Genomic DNA, 20,073 nt, shown 5'->3' with positions numbered 1-20,073 from the left:
TCTTATAGTTTGCTCAAGGCTGGCATTCTACTACTTGAACCATACCTCCATTTCAAGGTTTTGTCAGCTTAATTGGAGATAAGAAATTCATTTCCTAGCCAAGCTCTCTTTGGACCATGATCTTCTTGAGTAGTGGGGATTACAGGCATGAACTTCCAGCACCTGGGTCACTCCTAAGCTTTTAACTGTGATTCTAGGTTCCCATCTTGGTTCCAGGTGGATGAGGATACAAATAAGGCATAGGCTTCTATATATGCTTTTTATGCACATATCTTTGGGTGGTTCATGGGATTGAACTCAAGGGCCTTGCACCTGCTAAGCAAATGCTCTCCCACTGTGCTATACCTCACAGCTTCTGCGTTTCAAGAATGTCATTCAAGTTGATAATCTCTCCCAACTACCGCTGCACATCAATAACACACATTTATGAACTTCTGTCCTTTAGCACTAAGCTAGTGGCTAGTGATCTATCTTATCTCTCCTTTTTGTATGATGGCTGCCACCTGGGCAGTAAGCCACAATTCCACTTTCATTTTCTTCCCCAGTCACAGCTACCAACTTCTGCAAGGTTCTGAGTTACCAGCCTTGGCTTGGGGGAGGTGTTATGTATCCAATCATTACTCTGGGCTTGGATTCTCAACATCCTGTGCCCTACTGGCCCAGGATGAAAGACTCCTTGGGTCTCTGTAAGCCTTGTAGATTTGCTATCAGGACCACTTTCCTAGGTGAGCCAGCATGCCTGCATTACAGAGCTGTTTGTATCATGTCAGTTTCTGGCTCTCTTTGTTTTTTAGTTGTCTTTCAGATGTGCTCATTTGACACACTAGGACTTGGCCTCTCATCCTAAAATATTGGCTGGCTAAATGCCACCTTGTCTGTACACACTGGGTCCAGGTAGACTAGGCCCTCTGGGCTTGCTGGCTCATCAGGCACTCAGTCATGTTCAGCAGGGAGGGCTGTGGAAGTCTTCCTCCGCAGTGACTCAACAGTGTGGGACCAATTCTCACATTAATTTTCACAGTCCAGGGACTGTGTGCCCCAGGGAAGACTGTATATTCCCCACACAGCTGCCCACAGCACATGCTCATGGTTTGATTTCTCATGGGTGACTATTTTTTTTATCTCCCCATCAAAGGTTCAGCCAGCTGGCTAGAGGCATGGCTTTTAGCCTCTATCTTCCTGAAGCCCAAGCTGCCAACAACTTTCTGGATTTGAATTCCCTTCCCTCAGGCCACCAGAGCACATTTTTCAGCCCTTCTTTATTTCTTGACTTTAGATATTTCTATTTCTTGGTGTTCTACACACACAGACTCCTTTTTTATCAAATTCTATTCTATTGTGGCTAACATTTTGAAGTTGTTATAATAGCTAGCATTAATTAACTGGGCCAATAAATTGTATTATTAATGAAAAACATTTTCTCATTAAGCTCGTTACTTTTATCTGATGAATATAAACATAAATACACAGTGTGTGTTTGTGGGGGGTTACTACTATGAATGATAAAATGTTGACAAAGAGTAGGTTTCCATCTAAAAGTGAAGCCTCTGGTCTACTTACTTGCTCATTTGCAAAATAGTGTTAGCATTTTTTTGAGGCAGGGTCTCACTACATAGTCCAGGCTGACCTCAAACTTGTGAAGCTTCTGTTTTCATTTCCTAAGCTCTGAGATGATAACGGGCACCACCATACTCTGCTTAAAGTATTAGGTGATTTAAAGTATGTTCCCTGAGGTTGGAGGTTAGCTCAGTAGTAGAGTACTTACTTAACATGTGTGAGGGTCTAGAGTACTTACTTAACATGTGTGAGGGTCTGCAGTGTCAAAGGAAAAAGAGAAGGAAGGAAGGAAGGGAGGAAGGAAGAAAGGAAGGAAGGGAGGGAGGAAGGAAGGAAGGATATACGGAGGGAGAAAAGACAATAGAAGAGAAAAGCATGATTTCTTGTCTAATACATAGGAAATACAGAAAGGAAAACTAAGAGGGAAAAAAATAAAAGTCTGCAGAGTGTAGCTTGCATAATACCTTTTGGCTCCCCCCGCATCGGGGGAAACAATGATACAGTTCCTCCACTCGGTGATATTCTCCCGAATCCACTGCAGGACTGCTGGTTCCGCATATAAATTATCCACAGGAATATCAAAGAATCCCTAAGGGAAGCAATGTGGGTCATAATTACAAGGCTTCGCTTTTTTCAAAAAGATGCTTACTTTCACTAAGTAGCATGAATTACTGTATTCAAAAGAAGCCTGCACACAATACTCTCCTCTTTTGTACATTTTCACAGAATTAAATCAAGACAGATAGCTGGACACCTTTCATTCCATTTGGTCTTTAGGTAGTCTATCATTACTGTCATCACTCATGATGGCCTGGCCTTTGGGGAGAAAACAGCTCTACAAAGGCAGTGGGGAAAGAGGGTTGTTGGTTTTCATGCCTATTACAAACCAAATGTTTATATTCATTATAATTAATGAAGCAGGCACTGTTAAGATGGTCTGTTTTAGAGGCAAACACACCAAATTGTAAAAAGATTTTTAAATATGGCTGAGTACTGCTGCTCATGCCTATAATCCTAGCCTCTCAGGAGGCTGAGATGACAATTTGAAGCCAGCCCAGGTAGACAAATCCAAAAGAAAAAGTGCATTACACCTCTATCATTCTAATCATTTTCCATAAGTTTCAGTAGAATCATATAGTCTCTAGTACCAAGAATCGTATAGTCTCTAGTATCTAATCTTCTAAAATGGACTGGAGGATAAGTGGTGTGAGACAGGAGGTATCAACATCCATTCCTAGTTTAGTGAAGACAAAAACTTCATGCTACCTCCTTTTAAAATGATTTAAGTTGACAGAGCATTAGGACCTAACTATTGGCAGAAAGAAATGGCTGGTACCTGTATCTGAGAGGCATGTAAGTCCATGGTGATGATATGATCAGCTCCAGCAACCGAGAGCATGTTGGCCACAAGCTTTGCAGAAATTGGAGCACGGCTCTATGAAATAAACAGACATTTGATAATAGCCAATAGACCACTGGGCATGGTGGCTCACACCTGTAGTCCTAGCTACTCAGGAGGCTGAGATCTAAGGATCATGGTTCAAAGCCAGCCCAGGCAGGAAAGGCCATGAGAATCTTATCCCCAATAAACCACTCAGAAAACCAGAAGTAGTGCTGTGGCTCTTGTCTTGAGCTGAAGAGCTGAGGGACAGTGCCTAGGCCCAGAGTTCAAGCACCACAACTGAAAAAATAGGGAATAGACCCCCTCATACCAAGAAAGACATGAGAAAAGGAATCATACACAGCATAGACAAAGTGGAATCAGGAAAACGACATGCATTGTCACAACACAAGGTGTATTCATTCCATTTTCATCATCAAATACGCACTGTTGATGTAGACTAATGGGAATCAGTGTGTTTGATACTTGGTCTAGATTACAAATATCCAAGAAACAGTGAAGCAGTTAGACTGTACATGTAATGTTGCCATTTATATAGTTCAAATGATAAAAACTGGGTATAGAGATTTCCATGCTTTGGCTGGCTTTGCCTTAAAAATGATTTTTTCAACCAGCAAAAGCAAGGAGCATTGTTCTAGAAGGACAGAAAGGCACACGTGGGCTTACTAAAGCCAAGACATCATCACAGAGTCAGCCATGGACTGAAAGAATCCAGCTATTAAAGAAGCATTGTGTCCTGACAGCTGAAGCTAATGTCATTACAAATTAAACAAAAACCAGGTGGAAGAAAGAACACTATCAGGCAGCTGCTGATTTAATATGGAGAGAAATAAACATATTATCACTTATTGACATTATGTTCCTTTGTACAGTTAACTAACTTTTTTTTATTACATTAGTTTCCACATCATAAATTGGGAACAATGAAACTGTCCACATCAAAAAGATCCAAGAGACTATACAGATATCATTAGATGGGATCTAAGAATTCAGTCATTTTCTATAAATAACAAGGTTCTTATACATGAGCCACCAGAAAGAAAAGGAAATAGAAGCTTAGAAGATTTCATTCAAAATAGTAACAAATCAATGATTCCATTAAACCCATATGCACACATATAAACACAAGGGAAAGAAATCAAAATGTCCACAGGTTTTATTTTCTCTAACACATTAATTCTTTTTAAATTATATATATATATATATATACATATATATATATATGTATATATATATATATATATATATAACTTTAAAAGTTTGTACCTACATATAGCTCTTTAAAATACAAAGAAAAGGATGAGACAAAAACTCTCCAAAAATATTAATGGGCTGAGAATGTGGCTTAGTGGTAGAGTGCTTGCCTAGCATGCATGAAACCCTGGGTTCAATTCCTCAGTACCACATACACATAAAAAGCCAGAAGTGGCACTGTACCTCAAGTGGTAGAGCACTAGCCTTGAGCAAACGCAGCTCAGGGACAGTGCCTAGGCCCTGAGTTCAAGCCCCAGGACTGGCAAAACAAAAAAATGTTAACAGTATGTTTTCCTAGAAACAGACTTTGGAGAAAGTTTCTTTTTTCTTTCCTTTAATTTTTAAAAAATCTGCTCTAGTATCTATATACTATAATTCATTGCTGACCTCCCCTATGCTATGATCTATGAAACCGTTTTCAGCAGCATTTTTTCAGCTTTGATATCTCAAATCCTCCAGCCAGTTCGGCTGGGGCCTACTCAGAGCAGTTCCTCCCCCTGGCTCCACATTGGTGGCTGAGGCCACAGCTACCTGGTAGGCTAAGAATGGTAGCAAAACGTTCCAAGGCCAGCCTGGGTAGAAAAGTTGCGAGACTGTGTTTCTCAACACAAAGCTGTACACAGTAAAATGTTCTTGTTATCCTAGCTACTTGGGAGGCTGGCAGTAAGAGGATTGTGGTTTGAGGCCAGGTTGTGTAGAAAGTACAAAAGTTTACAACTCAGAGTTGGGAAAGTGGCTCAGTGATAGAGTGCTTGCCTTGCATGCCTGAAGCCCTGGGTTGGATTCCTCAGCACCACATAAGCAGAAAAATCCGGAAGTGGTGCTGTGGCTCAAGTGATAGAACACTAGCCTTGAGCTAAAGAGCTGAGGGACAGCGCCCAGGCCTAGAGTTCAAGCCCCATGACCGGACCCAAAAAAACAAAAAGTTCACAACCCATGGCAGGCTATGGTGGCATCCATTGCCTAAAAGATGGGCTGCAGGAAGGCACAGTGGCTCACAATAAGCTTAAGTCTTCCCAAAATATACACTGGGCAAATGTTTTATAAATCAGATTGAAAACATCAGAGTCTCTGCTTATTTTCAAGTCGCATTCAGTGCTTCAAATACCATCCTGCTAAATGAACATTTCAGACTTAAAAAAAAATTACAAGGTTGTGGAGATTAGTGTTCCCTACCAAATGAAAAAGAGGCAATATTTGTATCACTGAAACAAGAACATGGCCTTAAAAATGTTCTGATAAAAGAAAAGAAACATCCCAAGCTGAAAGTCCTTCATCCCTATCTTCAGATAGGGATGTATTCTTTATCTCACGCACAGCCCTGTTCTCACAGGGGAGGGAACTGGCAGTTACACTGTGCCTCCTCTCCTATGGCATGGACCAGCTGACTATGGCTTGTGAGTCAAATCTGCCCATGGCCTGTTTTTGTTCAACTGAATTGCTAAGGATGGTTTCTCCTGTTAGATGAGATTGAACTAAAAGAAGAGTATTCTATGACATTTGGTGGGTATATAAAATTCCTAGTTCAGTGTGTATAAATAAAGTTTTATTGCAACACAATACACCGGTTCTGTTACACGTTGGCTATGGCAGCTTCTACAATAAAATGGAGATGTGGAGCTAGAGCAATAGATTGTCCAATAGTCTGCAAATTCCAAGTATCTGACATGTACCTCCTTTGATAAAGGTTGTCCCTTAGTGTATTACAGGCCAAGTACTTCAAAAGTAGTAGCTAATAGTCTCAAGTTATAGACAAGGAAAATAAAGTTAAAAAGTTTAAGTAACTAACAAAGAACAAAGAGCAATTAAGTGCTGGACTTTAAATCTGAACCCATTTCATACCAGACCTGAGACCACTTTGGTACCTTTTCTTTTGCTGGTCCTGGGTGGGGCTAGAACTCAGCACCTGGGTGCTGTCCCTGAGGCTCTTTGTGCTCAAGGCTAGAGTCTACCACTTGAGCCACAGCACCACTTCTGGCTTTTTCTGAGAAGTTCGCTGGAGATAATAGACCCATGAGCTTTCCTGCCCAGGCTGGTTTTGAACCACGATTCTCATATCTCAGCTTCCTGAGTAGCTAGGATTATAGCTGTGAGCCACCAGTGACTGTGCTTGAAACAAGATTTGAAGATGGTTAAAGGTCACAAGATTTTTCTGGAATTCTTTGTAGGTGCTTCTAAGGAGAGCAATTTCAAAGAACTTCATTGCTTCATGAGATGTCATAGGCAAAGATTGCTACTGTTTTTAAGCCGCTTGGCTTGTCAGAAACACTAGGAACTTAATAAACACACCTATGAGTCCTTCTCTTCAACTCATATTCTCCAATAGCATATGATTTGATTTCCTGAGCTGCCATATGAACTGTCTCACAAACGTTATCCCATCTTTGACTCTGGGTGGTACATAATCAAAATGTTATCTCTTCCACTAGCAGTAAAGTTGGGAAAACTCATGGAACATGTGTGCAATTTGGAAAACACATCTAAATAGCTAATGATAATAAAACTGGTAAGCTGGCATTAGTGGCTCATGCCTATAATCCTAGCTACTGAGGAGGCTGAAATCTGGAGGATTGAGGTTTTAAAGCAGTAAAGGCAGACAAGTCCCTGAGACTCCTCCATCTGCTTTGGCAGGAGCAAAATGCTGTGCTGGAGGCATTACTCAAATGGTAGAGCATCAGCTGAGCAAGCATGAGGTTCCTGAGTTTAAGTCCTGGTACCAGCAAAACAAACAAACACAAAAAAACAACAAAAGGAAGGAAGGAAGGAAGGAAGGAAGGAAGGAAGGAAGGGAAGGAAGGAGGGAGGGCGAAAGACAGGGAAAAAGTGAGGAAGGAAGGAAAAGGAAAAGAGGGAGGGACGGAGTGGGGAAGGGAGGAAGGAAGAAAGGAAGGAAAGAAGGGATGGAGGGAGGGTGGAAGGGAGGGAGGGAGGGAAAGAAGGAGAGAAGGAGGGAAGAAGAGAAATCTGGTAAATAGCTAGATTATGCAATTCTACAATTGGACAAAACCACTTGGGGCTTCAGAAATTTTTGGGCTTTTCTTGCCAGCACAGTGGATGGGGACAAGGCTGGCAATTAGAGTCATAAGCTTGAGGTAATCACACTTCATGCAATGCAAGAGACAAGGGACAGCAACACTAGTTTCCTTAGTACACAGACTCCATTATGAATAAAAATAAGAAACTAGTTAGAAACTACAACCTTGGACAAAAGAGGCAACAGAGAATAGGATAAATGCCAAGAAATGCAGTGTCTGAATATTTCTGTCTGTTAAAGAGAAATTTAAAGCTACAAACTGCTCAATTGTGGAAAAGGGAATAAGAGAATAAGAGAAAAAATGTTCTGAAGAATATAAAATTAAGTATCTCAGGGCCAAACACAAAATGAAAAACCTATCAGAAATAAAAGAACTTGATCAAGATAATAGTCACACAATGTGAGAAGCTACAATTATCAAATATCTCTGGACCAAATACAAAGCCTAATAGAAAAAAAATTGAATTAAGAAACAGTCAGAGCTGGGTATTGGTAGCTCATGCCTGTCATTCTAGCTACTCAGGTAGCTGAGATCTGAGAGTCACAGTTTGAAGCCAGCCTAGGCAGGAAAGTCAATGAGACTCTTATCTCCAATAAACTACTCAGAAAAATCTAGAAGTGGCTCTGTGGCTCAAGTGGTAGACCACTAGCCTTGAGCACAAAGAGGCTCAGAGACAGCTCCCAGGCCCTGAGTTCAAGCCATAGGACTGGGGGGGAAAAAGAAGTAGTCACACAGTGTGAAAATTTACTAAGTCCCTTTTCACATGAAAGAGAAAAAGTCTCCTTTATGACACAGACAAGAATGTGCACATTAAAATATCTTGGAAGAACACACAGGCAGAAGAGCTAAGTCACACATTACTGTTGGGATGAAATTTCCAAGTAACTAAAAATACCATCTAAAACTTGAGAATCTTGTCTAAAATAAAAGAAGCTGTATAAATAACAAGGGAGGACGTGGCTTCATAGCAGCTTAAGTTACTGACAGTGTGGGCTGCCTACCAGCTCAAAAGTGACAGACACACCGATGGTATAGACATGGCTGGTGTCCTCAAAGGATCATGTGCTAGAAGCAGTGTGGAGGTGGTGAAACTTTACAAAGTTGGGCCTACATCCGGGCAAAAATTCACAAGACCCCAATCTTAACAGGCAGAGCTGGGCCTGGTGGTGCAAACCTGTCATCTCAGCTATATGGGAAGTATGAATAGGAGGACTGTGGTGGAGGCCAGAATAAATCAAGACCTTAATTCCTTTTATAACTTGTGCAGGAACATGACCCTACGCTCATCTTTTTATTTTTTTGTCCATTGTGGGCCTAGAACTCAGGGCCTGGGTGCTGTCTCTGAGCTTTTGCACTCAAGGCTAGCACTCTACCACGTTGAGCCACAGCACCATTTCTGGTTTTCTAGTGCTTAATTGGAGATTAAGAGTTTCATGGATTGTCCTACCTGGGCCAGCTTCAAATCATAATCCTTCTATCTCAGCCCCCTGTAGGCAGGATTGTAGTTATGAGCCACAGGAAACTGGCTCCCACATCTTGGTTTCAGACATTTGGCTTGTGAACTTGTGAAAAAATAAATTTCTGCTCTTTTAATCTACCAGGCTTAAGGTAACTTGTTTTAACTGTCCTAGCAAACAATCTCATTCCAATTCCTCTCAATCTCCAACTTCTTATGTATCTTGAAGGTTAAGACCAACTAAATGTTCTTCAACTTCTCCAGGAGACTTACAGATGCTCCTCTAATGCTAATGTTGATAAAAGAATATTCAACCAATATTAACTCTTTTCTTATTATAAAGTTAAAAACAGATTAACGAAGTGTATTTAATCAACCTTTTTATTTTGGGAGACTCATAGGTTCACATATGGTTGTAGGTAATAACAGCAGAAATCCTATGGGTCGTTCAGCCAGCATCTCAAACCTGTAGCATAATATCACAACTAGGATCCTGACACACATACAATCCTGTGATATACTTTGGATGTTTTCCAGTTTAACTTGGAAAGGGGTATTTGTGCATGTATATAATCTAATCCACCACCACAAATATATACAGTATCATCATGCTCTGGATAATAATGGTATTTTGTTTGTTTTTGTTGCCAATCCTTGGGCTTGAACTCAGGGCCTGGACACTGTCTTTGAGCTTTTTTGCTCTAGGCTAGTGCTCTAGTATTTGAGCCACAACTCTACTCCTGGCTTTTTTTGTGGTTAATTAGAGATAAGTGTTTTATGGATTTCCTACCTGGGCTGGCTTTGAACAGATATCCTCAGATCTCAGCCTCCTGAGCAGCTAGGATTATAGGTGTGAGCCACCGGCACCAAGCTAATAATGATATTTTAATACCTGAAAAAAATGTGCATCATCTATGGGAGGCAGAGATTGGGGGGTCATAATTTGAGGTCAGCTTGGGCCAAAAAAATGTTTGTAAGAGTAACCAGTATCTGGGCATTGTTGACATGTGTCTATGAAATAAGCCATGTGGCAAAGCATGAAGGGGAAGATCACAGTCCAAACTGGCCTGAGCATAAAGCCAGAGAGCTTATTGTGAAAAATAATGAAAGCAAAGAGGATTAGCAGAGTGGCTCAAATGGTAGAGCACCTTCCTAGTTCAAATTCCAATACCACCAAACAAATCAAAAGGAGACCAAGAAAGCCAACACTTCCCTGATATTCTAATAAGGGTGGCATGTGAGAAGCTCTGGTGACCCAGAACAGGATTTTTGTTTTGTTTTGTTTTTCCTGGTCATAGGACTTGAACTCTGGGCCTGGGCACTGTCCCTCAGCTCTCCAGCTCAAGGTGAGCACTCTACCACTTGAGCTACAGTGCCACTTCCTGCTTTCTGGTGGTTTATTGGAGATAAGAATCCCAGGCTAGGCTGGCTTTGAACCACAATCCTCAGATTTCAGCCTCCTGAGTAGCTAGGATTACAAGCATGAGCCACCAGTGCCTGGTGACCCAGAGCGTTTATAGGACAGGACACACCTCTCCTACCTTGTCCTTTTTGTCTTGCCGGGCATATGGGAAACATGGGATCACGGCGGTCACCCGGGAAGATGAGGCAATCTTGCACGCGTTGATCATGATAAGCAGTTCCATGAGGTTGTCGTTAATTTCTCCACAGCCACTCTGGATGATGTAGACATCTTCCCCTCTTACACTTTCACCGATCTCAACGCTAGAGATTAAAAATGGCATCATAATACTAAGTAAATCTATCTGTGTCCCAAGGGCTCTTGGATACTACACCAAGTTTGTGATGTACAAGGCCCTAGCCCTAAGTCTGAGCATACAGTCACGCCATGATGGCAGTTTACTAGAGGACATAAGAAACTCAGCAAAGGGAAAAAATATGTGAGGGCAAGCTGGAGGAAACCAGAGCCTCCCTTTGTCTCCTCCAGATGAGTAACAGAAGTTGAACGCAATGCCTCCAGTAGTGAGCTGTGGCAACTCAAACCCAGTGTTGCCCACTAAGACCCATGGTTTGTCTTGAGAGCTGGTCACATAGGTAGCCTTTTGCCTAATGAGTATCAAAATCTCCCATTCTCAGGCAAGTATTCAGCATAGATTATATTATTCTGCAGTTGTTACTAGTTAATCTGCACTTGTAATCCCAGCTACAATTCCTGGTGGAGATTGGGCAGATCATGGTTCTAGGCTAGCCTGAGCAAAATGTTAGTAAGATACCATCTCAGCCAAAAGGCCGGATATAGTGATGTGTGTTGGTAATCCCAACTATGTGGGAGGTATAAGTAGGAGGATCTAGGGTGAAGGCTGGAAGTTGAAGGCTGGCCCCACTAAAGATCATGAACCCCATCTGAAAAATAACTAAGGCCAAAAAAGGCTGATGTGGTTCAAGTGGTAAGATATCTGCCTGGTTAGCATAAAGCTCTGAATTCAAACCCCAGTATTGGTGCATAGGCACAGACAGACAGACAGATACAGACAGACAGACAGACAGACACACACACACACACACACACACACACACACACACACACACACATGCATGCATGCACACTTTACCAATGCTGAGCCATTCTTAACAAGGAATGCTGCGAACTGTCAAAAAAAATCAGTTCCCAGATGCCAATGGCTGACTTTGGGAAGGACACCTTTCTCAGTTCCAGTCTGGCTATGTTAACTCTTTTGTGTAAATTATGATGGCTTTAGAGATTTTTTTTTTAAAGCTGCTATACAAGAATATTGCTTTAAAATTCAAATCATTCAATAAGGTTTATAACAGACAGACAAATAGCCTGGAGGCGATCAATTTCAAGTTTGGCTGTGCTTTTTAGCTATCTAAGGCTCTAGCAAAGATGTGAGTCTTGCTGTCTTGAGTTGAAACTTGGAGCATCACCCACTTCCTTGTCATTCGTGAACAGGAGGTCGTCATAGCACATCCTCTCTGTCCCATCACGTCCCTCTCCGATTCTCAACCAAGATTCACGCTCACCTTACAGATAATCTCAACTGAGTAAATGATGGGCAGAGCAACATAGCCAACTTCAACCATGTCTATTTCCTACCACACACAAGTTGTTACTCTGGGTGTAATATCTGTATCTTGTTGCTGGACTAAATTTTCTAAGTACTACATTGCAATTCGACTGCGAACACTCAACTAACGATTTAGCATTTCCCAATGTGTTTCCCCACCCTGCAGCTGGTCTGTGGGAGCTGCTTGACCTGCTTCATCCTCTGCGTGTGCCCAGCTGTGGCCTGGGGATTCCTATCTCTTCTCTTCTGCACGCCATTTCCCATTTTCTGACATGCTAATTCCTTGAGAAGCTGTGAGTCCAGGCTCACTTTTGGCAAACTACATCATGTGGACATTTCTGTGTCTGTAGATGTAGAATTTTCTTACAGAATGGAAGAAACATCCCTGACAAGGAGGAAGAAAAGCAAAAGGGCCACATGCTTCGTGTAGGTCCTTCACAGCACTGTGGAGTCAAAAAGATGGCCGGATCTGCTTCAACACGTGCTTTGAAAAGGCAAATTTGTTCTCATACTTTTAAATTTGAAATGAGAGCACTGTGTGAACTTTGCTTATGTCCAATCTCTTATCTTGAGTATAGAAAACTAGGGCTGCAGATGCAACTCAAGGGTTAAAGCACAAGGGAGGGAAAGGGAGTAAAGGGAAGAGATAGGGAGAAGCAAGCATAGGGATGGGAAAATGCATGAATGTAGCAAACAAGGACTAGGTCCCAACTAGCCTCATGATCTCAGATAACCCTCCTTTTTATCATGTACTAAGAACTCCAAAGTTGCAATCCTTTTGAGGTGCACATTCACAAGCAAAGGCAAGGTGCCCTGTATGCTGTATAGTTACACAGCATTTCAAATACATAAGCTGTATTTTTTGTTACATCACTGAGGCAGTTTTTCAATGTTGTACCTAAGTCTTGTAACTTCTATTTTCTTTTTATTTAAGATAGAGGCTCATTATATATTGCAATTTGATCCAGAGCTTGATACACAGGCCAGGCAAACCTCAAACTTGAGATCCTCCTGTCCTAGACTTCAAAGTTCTGGGATTACAGGTGTATACCACTATGCCTGGCATACTCTGTGGCTTTTAATTGCACAATTTGCATAGTATGGAAATTTTTAGGAATCCATATGTTACATTACAACAGCACTGGCTGTAAGCAAACTCATCCAAAAATAAAATATAAGGAATTCACATGTGAGGCATGTGAATAATTATCCTTCTTTTCTCCAAAGACCAGAAATAAGTGATATCCAATTACCTTATTTGATTTAAAAGGCCAAGTTAATAATTAATGAAAATCTAAAAACAAATCAACATTTAAGATGCCATGTACTAGTCTATGTAAATGAACAGAAGCTTATATTCAACCGCAAAGAGCATAAATAAAAGATGACTTCTTTAAGTGACATGTTCTTCAACTGAGTTTTGATAACATTACATTGTGTTCCTGCATGTTCTCTGCTATAGATATCAACAATTCGCTAGCAATTGAGGATGGAAACAATAGAAAAAAGTCCTTTGTGTGCCTCCTATTTTGAGTTAACATTAACTTCTTTATAAACCTTCCATCAAGTGTTGGGTGAAGCTAATTATGGTATATCTCAGGTTGACAAAATACAGTGGACAGCCTGTGTGTGTGTGTGTGTGTGTGTGTGTGTGTGTGTGTGTGTGTGTGTGTGTGTGTGTGGTGTGTGCCAGTCTTGGGGGTTGAAATCAGGGCCTGAGCACTGTGCCTGACTTTATTGTTCAGGGATAGCACTCTACCACCTGAGTCTCAAGTCCATTTCTAGCTTTTCTTTTTTGGTAGTTAAATAAGGATAAGTTTTCTGCCTGGGTGGCTTGAATCATGATCCTCAGATCTCAGCTTCCTGAGTAGCTAGGATTATAATTACGAGCCACCTGCACTTACCATATAGCCAGTTTTTCATATGGCCCATCAGCCAGGAATGGTATGGTAGGTAGGGCCCTCCCTGATAGCCACACCCTAATCCTTCGAATATATTAGACTATACAGGAAAGAGGACTGTATTTGGATATTAACCAGATAGCCCAAAAACAAGATGTTAGACTGGATTATTTAAATTAGCCCCATGTAAACTGGCTTGTAAAATGGGACAGGGACACAAAAGAGATCTGAGCCAGGTGCTGGTAGTTTGTTACTCAGGAGGCTGAGATCTGAGGATCCCATTTCAAAGGTAGCCTGGGCAGGAAAGTCTATGAGACTCTTACCTCCAATTAACCAGCAAATAAGTGGAAGCAGAGCTGTGGCTCAAGTGGTAGAGCATTGACCTTGAGTGAAAAAGCTAAGGAAGAGTTCCTAGGCTATGAATCCAAGTCCAAGTACCAGCACAGCAAAAGAGATCAAAGGCAGAAAGAGAAGTGATAAGTGAGGCACTGAAGCTGGAGGAAGGAACCAAGAACCCAAGAATGTGTGCTAGCATCACAAACTGGGCAAGGCTAGGGGCTGTATGCCACTAGTGCCCCAGGCAGAAGTACAGCCATATAGAGCCATGAAGGCCTTCGAACTTTCAGAACTGTAAGAAAGAGCAGCAACAGAAACTCCAGATAGGCAACAGTGCCTAAAATATTTACGATCTGGCCCTTTACAGAAAGTTTCTCAATTCCTGATCTTACAACTGTTTATCTCACAAGATTAGATTTTTGTCTTGTTTTGTTTTGCCTCCCTTAGGAACAGCAATCTGTCTAGGAATAGCAGTCCAGGAGAGGACAGAGTTCCAAAGCCCGCTTGGCTTTTCCTCATAAATAAGATCTCTCTTGGGCTGGATCCTAGGTTTTTCACATTGTGGGGATAGAAGGGTGCATCCACCTTCTGGTCAGCCAAAGGATCATTTCTGATCCCCAAACAAAGAAGTAGAAGTATGGAACTTACTCAACAATGAGTGGCTGTAGCAAAGTTTTGTTTTGAACATTTTTCCCAACAAGAAGGAGGATCTACATCCATTTCCCTCAAACCTGGAAGTACTCTGGACTTAAGCAAGAGAACATGAAAACAAATAGTGATATGCTAACTTCCAAACTCAGGCCTTAACAGAGTGGTAGCTGCTTCTTGTCTTAGGAAACACTCCTGTTGGAACTCAGCTTCCATGCTGGAAGGAAGTCCAAGCAGCTCTGAGGAATGAATACTAGAAGAGGAACCAAATTCCTATCTAGCCTTCCATGTAAAAGCTAGTAAAAACCATGTGAGTGAGCCACCTTGAAAATAGATCCTCCAGCCTCTGTACTCACCCCAGCAGACACAAACCTCCCATGCCCAGCCCTGCTCAAATCACACATTTTGTAGCAAAAAATAAACAATTGACAATGTAAGCCACTGAGTTCTGCATGATTTGTTTCATAGTAATAACTAGTATCTTGGGTCCCTCAGCACAGCTAAGAGCTTGAGCAGCAGGTTAAGTGACCAGACTAAAATGGTACAACAGAGACCTCCTGAGTGCTGGCCTAGGAGATCAGGAATTTCTGATGCCTGTAAGAAGCTACAACAGATTTTACCCTGCACATCTGTCATGATAGGAAGGTGAAAGTAGAAGGCTCTGATTAAGTAGCACATATGAAAAGATGCATGGACTAGAAGGACTGATGATCTGGAGAGAACAACCCAGGTTTCTGGTCTTGGCTCAGTGAGAGATTGCAAAAGAGGCTTTATAGGTGAATTGAGTCAACTTTCTCTTCTTTTTGCCTTCCTGTTTTACTCCTCTATGGGACCACACAGTATAAATGGATTATTAGCACGGTACCTGAAACAGAGAGAATTGTTCATCAAAACCAACTTCCATCCCTATACAGTTCATGGGAAAAAGTCAGGAAGTTAACCTTTTAAGTTCTACATATTCAAAACATAAAATACAGCTCTATAAGCAATTCTCAGGTTCCAGGCTGAGTTGGTTTTCAAGACTTTATGACTTATTTCAAGTGTGATTAAAAGATACTCAGAACCAATTAAAAATTAGTCTGCTTCAAGCCAGGCACTGGTTGCTCAGGCCTGTAATCCTAGCTACTGAGGAGGTTGAGATATGAGGATCACTGTTTGAAGCCAGCCCAGGCAAGAGTCAGGGAGATTTATCTCCAATTAACCAGCAATAATCATTAGTGCAGTTGTGGCTCAAGTGGTACAACTTCCAGCCTTGAGTGAAAAAGCTAAGCCTCAGAACCTGTACCACAAAGAAAAGCTTGCCTTATATTGGAACCAAACATGAACAATCATACTTGAATATCTGCGTGAGTTTCATTTAAGCCTATAGAGTGATTTATGCAGAAATCCAGCTTTGACTGAGCAAAAACAGGTCTAAACCAGCCATGCTTTGAACAAAGGGTTGAGCTGCATTGAGATCACAAGAAAAGGCAATGTAATTGTTTCCAAAACCCACGTCAATTACAATGTCTCCATATTATGTTTCTATCAGATGTCTTTATTCTGACTGGCAACATACTGTAACATTGAAACCTAGCTCAGTGTTTCTCCTCAGTCTTTTGACTACCCTCCCCAGTTTCTCCATTAAACCCTCCCAAGGGGAATTCTTTAGCTTGACTTCTCCAGGCAGTAATAGCACCTGCCATCTACTCATGCTGTTTGATGGAACTACAATTTACTTCTTGCAAGGAAGCTTATAACCTACAATCTGACTGGTCCAGGAAAAAATTTTAAGAAAGCATCTTTGCCATCAGTTACAACACAGCTCTTGCTATGGAATTCCCCGCCCCCCCCCCCAAATTTTCTTCTGGTAACTTTTAAGTTGTAGATCTTAAAGCCTATGATGCATTTGAAGTTAACTTTTGTAAATAGGGAGAAGTATGGATGGAGGTTCATTTTGTTTTCAGGTTTCTTTTTCTCCCATGTGGCTATCCAACAGCTTCAACACGATTTCTTAAAATTGTTCATTAAACTGGAACTTTGCCAAAGATTGAAAAGTTATCCATACTGGTGTACAGCTAGCTGTACTAAGCACATGGGGAGAGGGGAAAAGAGGCCAACTTGAAACTGATCAAAGAGCTTCGTGGATTTGGGCAGGTGGAAGAAAGAACCCAAAGCCCAGCTTCTGAAGATGGCCATCTCCTGATGGCACTAAACCCCGCTGACCACGACTTATGCACTTAAAAATGGGTTGAATTTACAGCAAAAAGGGAGCCTTGTGGCTGTATACTGCCGACTCCTAGAAATAACAAAGAAGCTGCAAGTCGTTCAGCTTAGAGGCAGCAAAGTTAGGGGAAGCAGGCGAGCCCGGCACGTGTGTCCGGTACGGGATTTTCAGGCGCTTTGAAACTTCTGCAATGGATAAAGCGAATGCTGGGCACCTGGGGCGGGAGGAACCCCGATCTCGGGTCCCGTGGCTCAGACCCAGGGCCCAGACCCCAGGAAGGCACGTTTGAAAAGACCTCAGGTAAACAAGGGCACGGGATGTGTGCGGAACCTATTGTGTCACACACAGGTCTGGCGTTTAACTTGGCAGGTCAGAGAGGGGAAACTGGGAGGGGGGCCAAGCTCCGTCCTCCAGCACTCCCTGCACGGATGCAGACACTGGGGATGTCGCCGGCGGTCGGTGACCACCCTGATGTCGCCCTTCCGGACTTGGGACGTCACAGCAGGCGGCGCAATTGGAAGGCCCCGACACCTTCAGCCGGCCCCTCAAAGGCTTAGCCCTGGGCGCGCACGCGAAAGCGGGGAAGGCAGGAGGGCACCCCTCCTGGACCTCTCCCCTGGCGCAGCCGCGGTGGCTCTGAGGCCGCGTTGCCGCCGTCCCGCCCCGGAAGGGTTGCACGGCGCCCGCGGAGGTGGCTCGAGCATAGCGGCCCCACGCTCGGCCCCGCAGCCGCGCGCCTGCCCCGTCTCAGCTCCCACCTGGTCTCCTGGTTGCTGAACTTCTTGGTGACCACCTTGCCCAACTCCAGGCCCAGGCGGTCGGCGACGCGCTGGGACAGGTCCTGGTGCGAGCTCCCGCTGAAGAGCACGATGTTGGGCATGGTGGTTCGTGGGTTCCGAGGAGCGCGCGGTGAAGGCGATCGCGACAACGACAGCGACACAGACGGCTGTGGCAGTTGCTGCTGGAGCGGGAAAGCACAGCGACGAGACCCGAGCTAAGGGGAGGAGCTAAGGGGGAGGAGCTGGGGGAGGAGCTGGAGGAGCAGGAGCTGGGGGAGGAGCTGGAGGGCGCAGGGAGCTGCAGCTGCCCACATAGCCCTGGTAGTTGGATGTGAAGCCTTGGATGTTCCCAGAGTGCCCAGGTGCCCAAAGAATTTTCCGCTTAAACTTGACCTTTCTGACCTGCCTCTCGGGTGACATCCAATCATCCAATTAACTAGGCACTGAAAGACAGAGAGACACGAAGCAATCAGAGAGATAGCTTTCAGCCAAGGGCTATGCCCTGACCTGGATCGCCCCAACTCCTTGTGAACCACTGTTGCTGAACTGCAGCAAGGCAGTGATGGTGGCATAAACCACCATTGAAACTCCATTAAGAGAAATGCTTTACCCCACTCCCCCCCTCCAAACCCTCCTTTTCTTATTGGAAGATCTGTATTACCAAAAGATCAATTCAGATATTTTGTATTTTAAATTTGGTTGATAGAACTGAGTAGGCCACGTGTCTACCGTTTGGGATTTGGGAGATTATTGAACTATTCATATCCTTGAGACATTTCATATGGACCCTTGTGCTTTGCAACTTAGTTTACCATGTATTATGAGGATTTCTTTTAAACTCCTGATAGATCTGCTCGTCAAAAAAATTGCCCAAGACACCATTTCCAGCAGGGTTCTACTCTTCTCTTTCTGCTCAAAAAGGTGTATGTATTACACTAGAAATATTATAATTACATTAAAAGCCTTGCCTTCAATGCTTCATTATCTATACATAGTTAGGTGTACTGAATGATAATACTTCTTTAAATGACGGACCATATATACAAAAGTGGTCCCATAAGGTTATTTTGCTTAGTAAAGGTGTTTTGACTGCCTTAGTTTTAAATACAAGGCCATAATATTCACACAAGGATGAAATCGCTGAATGAGGCATTTCTCAGAACATAGCTCAAATGTTAAGCAGCACATACATAGTTATATTTCAAAATAAGCTAAATTAAATTTACATACTTAATTACCATAGCGTTGATATTTAGTCTCATACTCAAGCATGTGTCTGAAACTTTTCATCAATGAGGCTGCTAATATAATTATATTTAAACTACCCTAATAAAATTTCTACTAACAATATGACCGTAATTTTATGTTCTTGAAATTTCTCTTGTAGATAAAATAATGGAATTCCTCTAAATATATACATATTCATCTCAGAGCGAAACTGGCTTCCTATTAGCATTCTTTGATAAGATATATGAATTATAAAGTACTATTAAGCCTCTAATCTCTGGACTGATTAATGGATAGGGGTTTAGAAGATAGAATTTGAAATGTGACTTTTAACACACCATGACCTTGACACAATTAGAGAGAAGCAATATTGGCAGTGGAGTGACTATGATGATGCTGTTGGGTTAACAGTTTGATGAGTTTCTATGCTTACATATTCAGTGAAGAAAAGGGGCAGTATTCCATTGTCCTAAATGAGATCACTAATAACATTCATCAAATATCTTCATAAATGGGAAGGATAACTCTTGCAGTATTTACATAACATGCACGAGACCCTACATTCAATCTCCAGTGCCACCAAAGAAATGAATAATAGTACAAGCTTATGGTCCCTGCTACAGGTATTATCTGTACAAACTCTCTCTCTCCCAGCCTCCTTTTCCTTGATCCATAAGCCACATTTTAGAGAAACCAGGACCTAGGACAGCAGTTGTCAACCTCAGCACCTTTGACTCATAGACTGGTAACTTTGTTATCACTCTTTGTTGTGGGGCTGCCCTATGCATTGGGAGATCCTTAGAAGGACTCCTGGTGTCTACAGACTAGATGCCAGAAGCACTTCTCTACCAGCTGGGATAACTCAGCTTGTCCAGACATTGTCAAAAATCTTTCAGGGACAAAACCACCCTAGAGTGAGAAATCTCAGAGATGGAGTTTGTGAACTTTTCTGCCTGGCACTAAGCTTTTAAAAAAATATTTTTGGAGTATTTAGCATTCTTTTTTTGTACTAAGTCTTCAAATGCTGATATACATTTTGTGCCTATGGCATATTACAATTTGGATTCATCATATTTGAAGTACTCAACTAGTAGGTTTTTTTCATTCCAATATTGTGTTTAAACCTAACATATTAACTTGTCAGATGCTCTGCCTATTAGGGATAGTGATATCTGTGACCAGTTTTAGGTACTGGCAGCCAGATTCCTCCTATTAAGGCCGCATT

At 42.3% G+C, this 20,073-nt stretch overlaps 1 protein-coding gene across 2 annotated transcripts in view; it reads right to left on the bottom strand.

Moving 5' to 3' along the window:
- The window catches only part of Prps2 (phosphoribosyl pyrophosphate synthetase 2), a 28,512-nt gene extending 10,672 nt beyond the window's left edge, over nucleotides 1-17,840 (bottom strand). The window contains exons 1-4 of one of the 2 annotated variants that reach the window (XM_042680435.1): nucleotides 17,601-17,840; nucleotides 10,237-10,429; nucleotides 2,894-2,992; nucleotides 2,022-2,146 (exon numbers count right to left, since the gene is read on the bottom strand). In XM_042680435.1, coding sequence (XP_042536369.1) covers nucleotides 2,022-2,146; nucleotides 2,894-2,992; nucleotides 10,237-10,429; nucleotides 17,601-17,722 — 539 coding nt within the window. In that variant the 5' untranslated portion in view covers nucleotides 17,723-17,840. The remainder of the gene's footprint in view (nucleotides 1-2,021; nucleotides 2,147-2,893; nucleotides 2,993-10,236; nucleotides 10,430-17,600) is intronic. The other variant, XM_042680436.1, reaches the window with a different exon arrangement.
- Between the last annotated feature and the right edge of the window lie 2,233 nt (nucleotides 17,841-20,073).

This window comes from Dipodomys spectabilis, unplaced genomic scaffold, assembly GCF_019054845.1.
Source record: "Dipodomys spectabilis isolate Male_0828 unplaced genomic scaffold, ASM1905484v1 ptg000061l, whole genome shotgun sequence".
NCBI classification, from domain to species: Eukaryota; Metazoa; Chordata; class Mammalia; order Rodentia; family Heteromyidae; genus Dipodomys; species Dipodomys spectabilis.
This window is presented reverse-complemented; position numbering and strand designations above follow the sequence as displayed.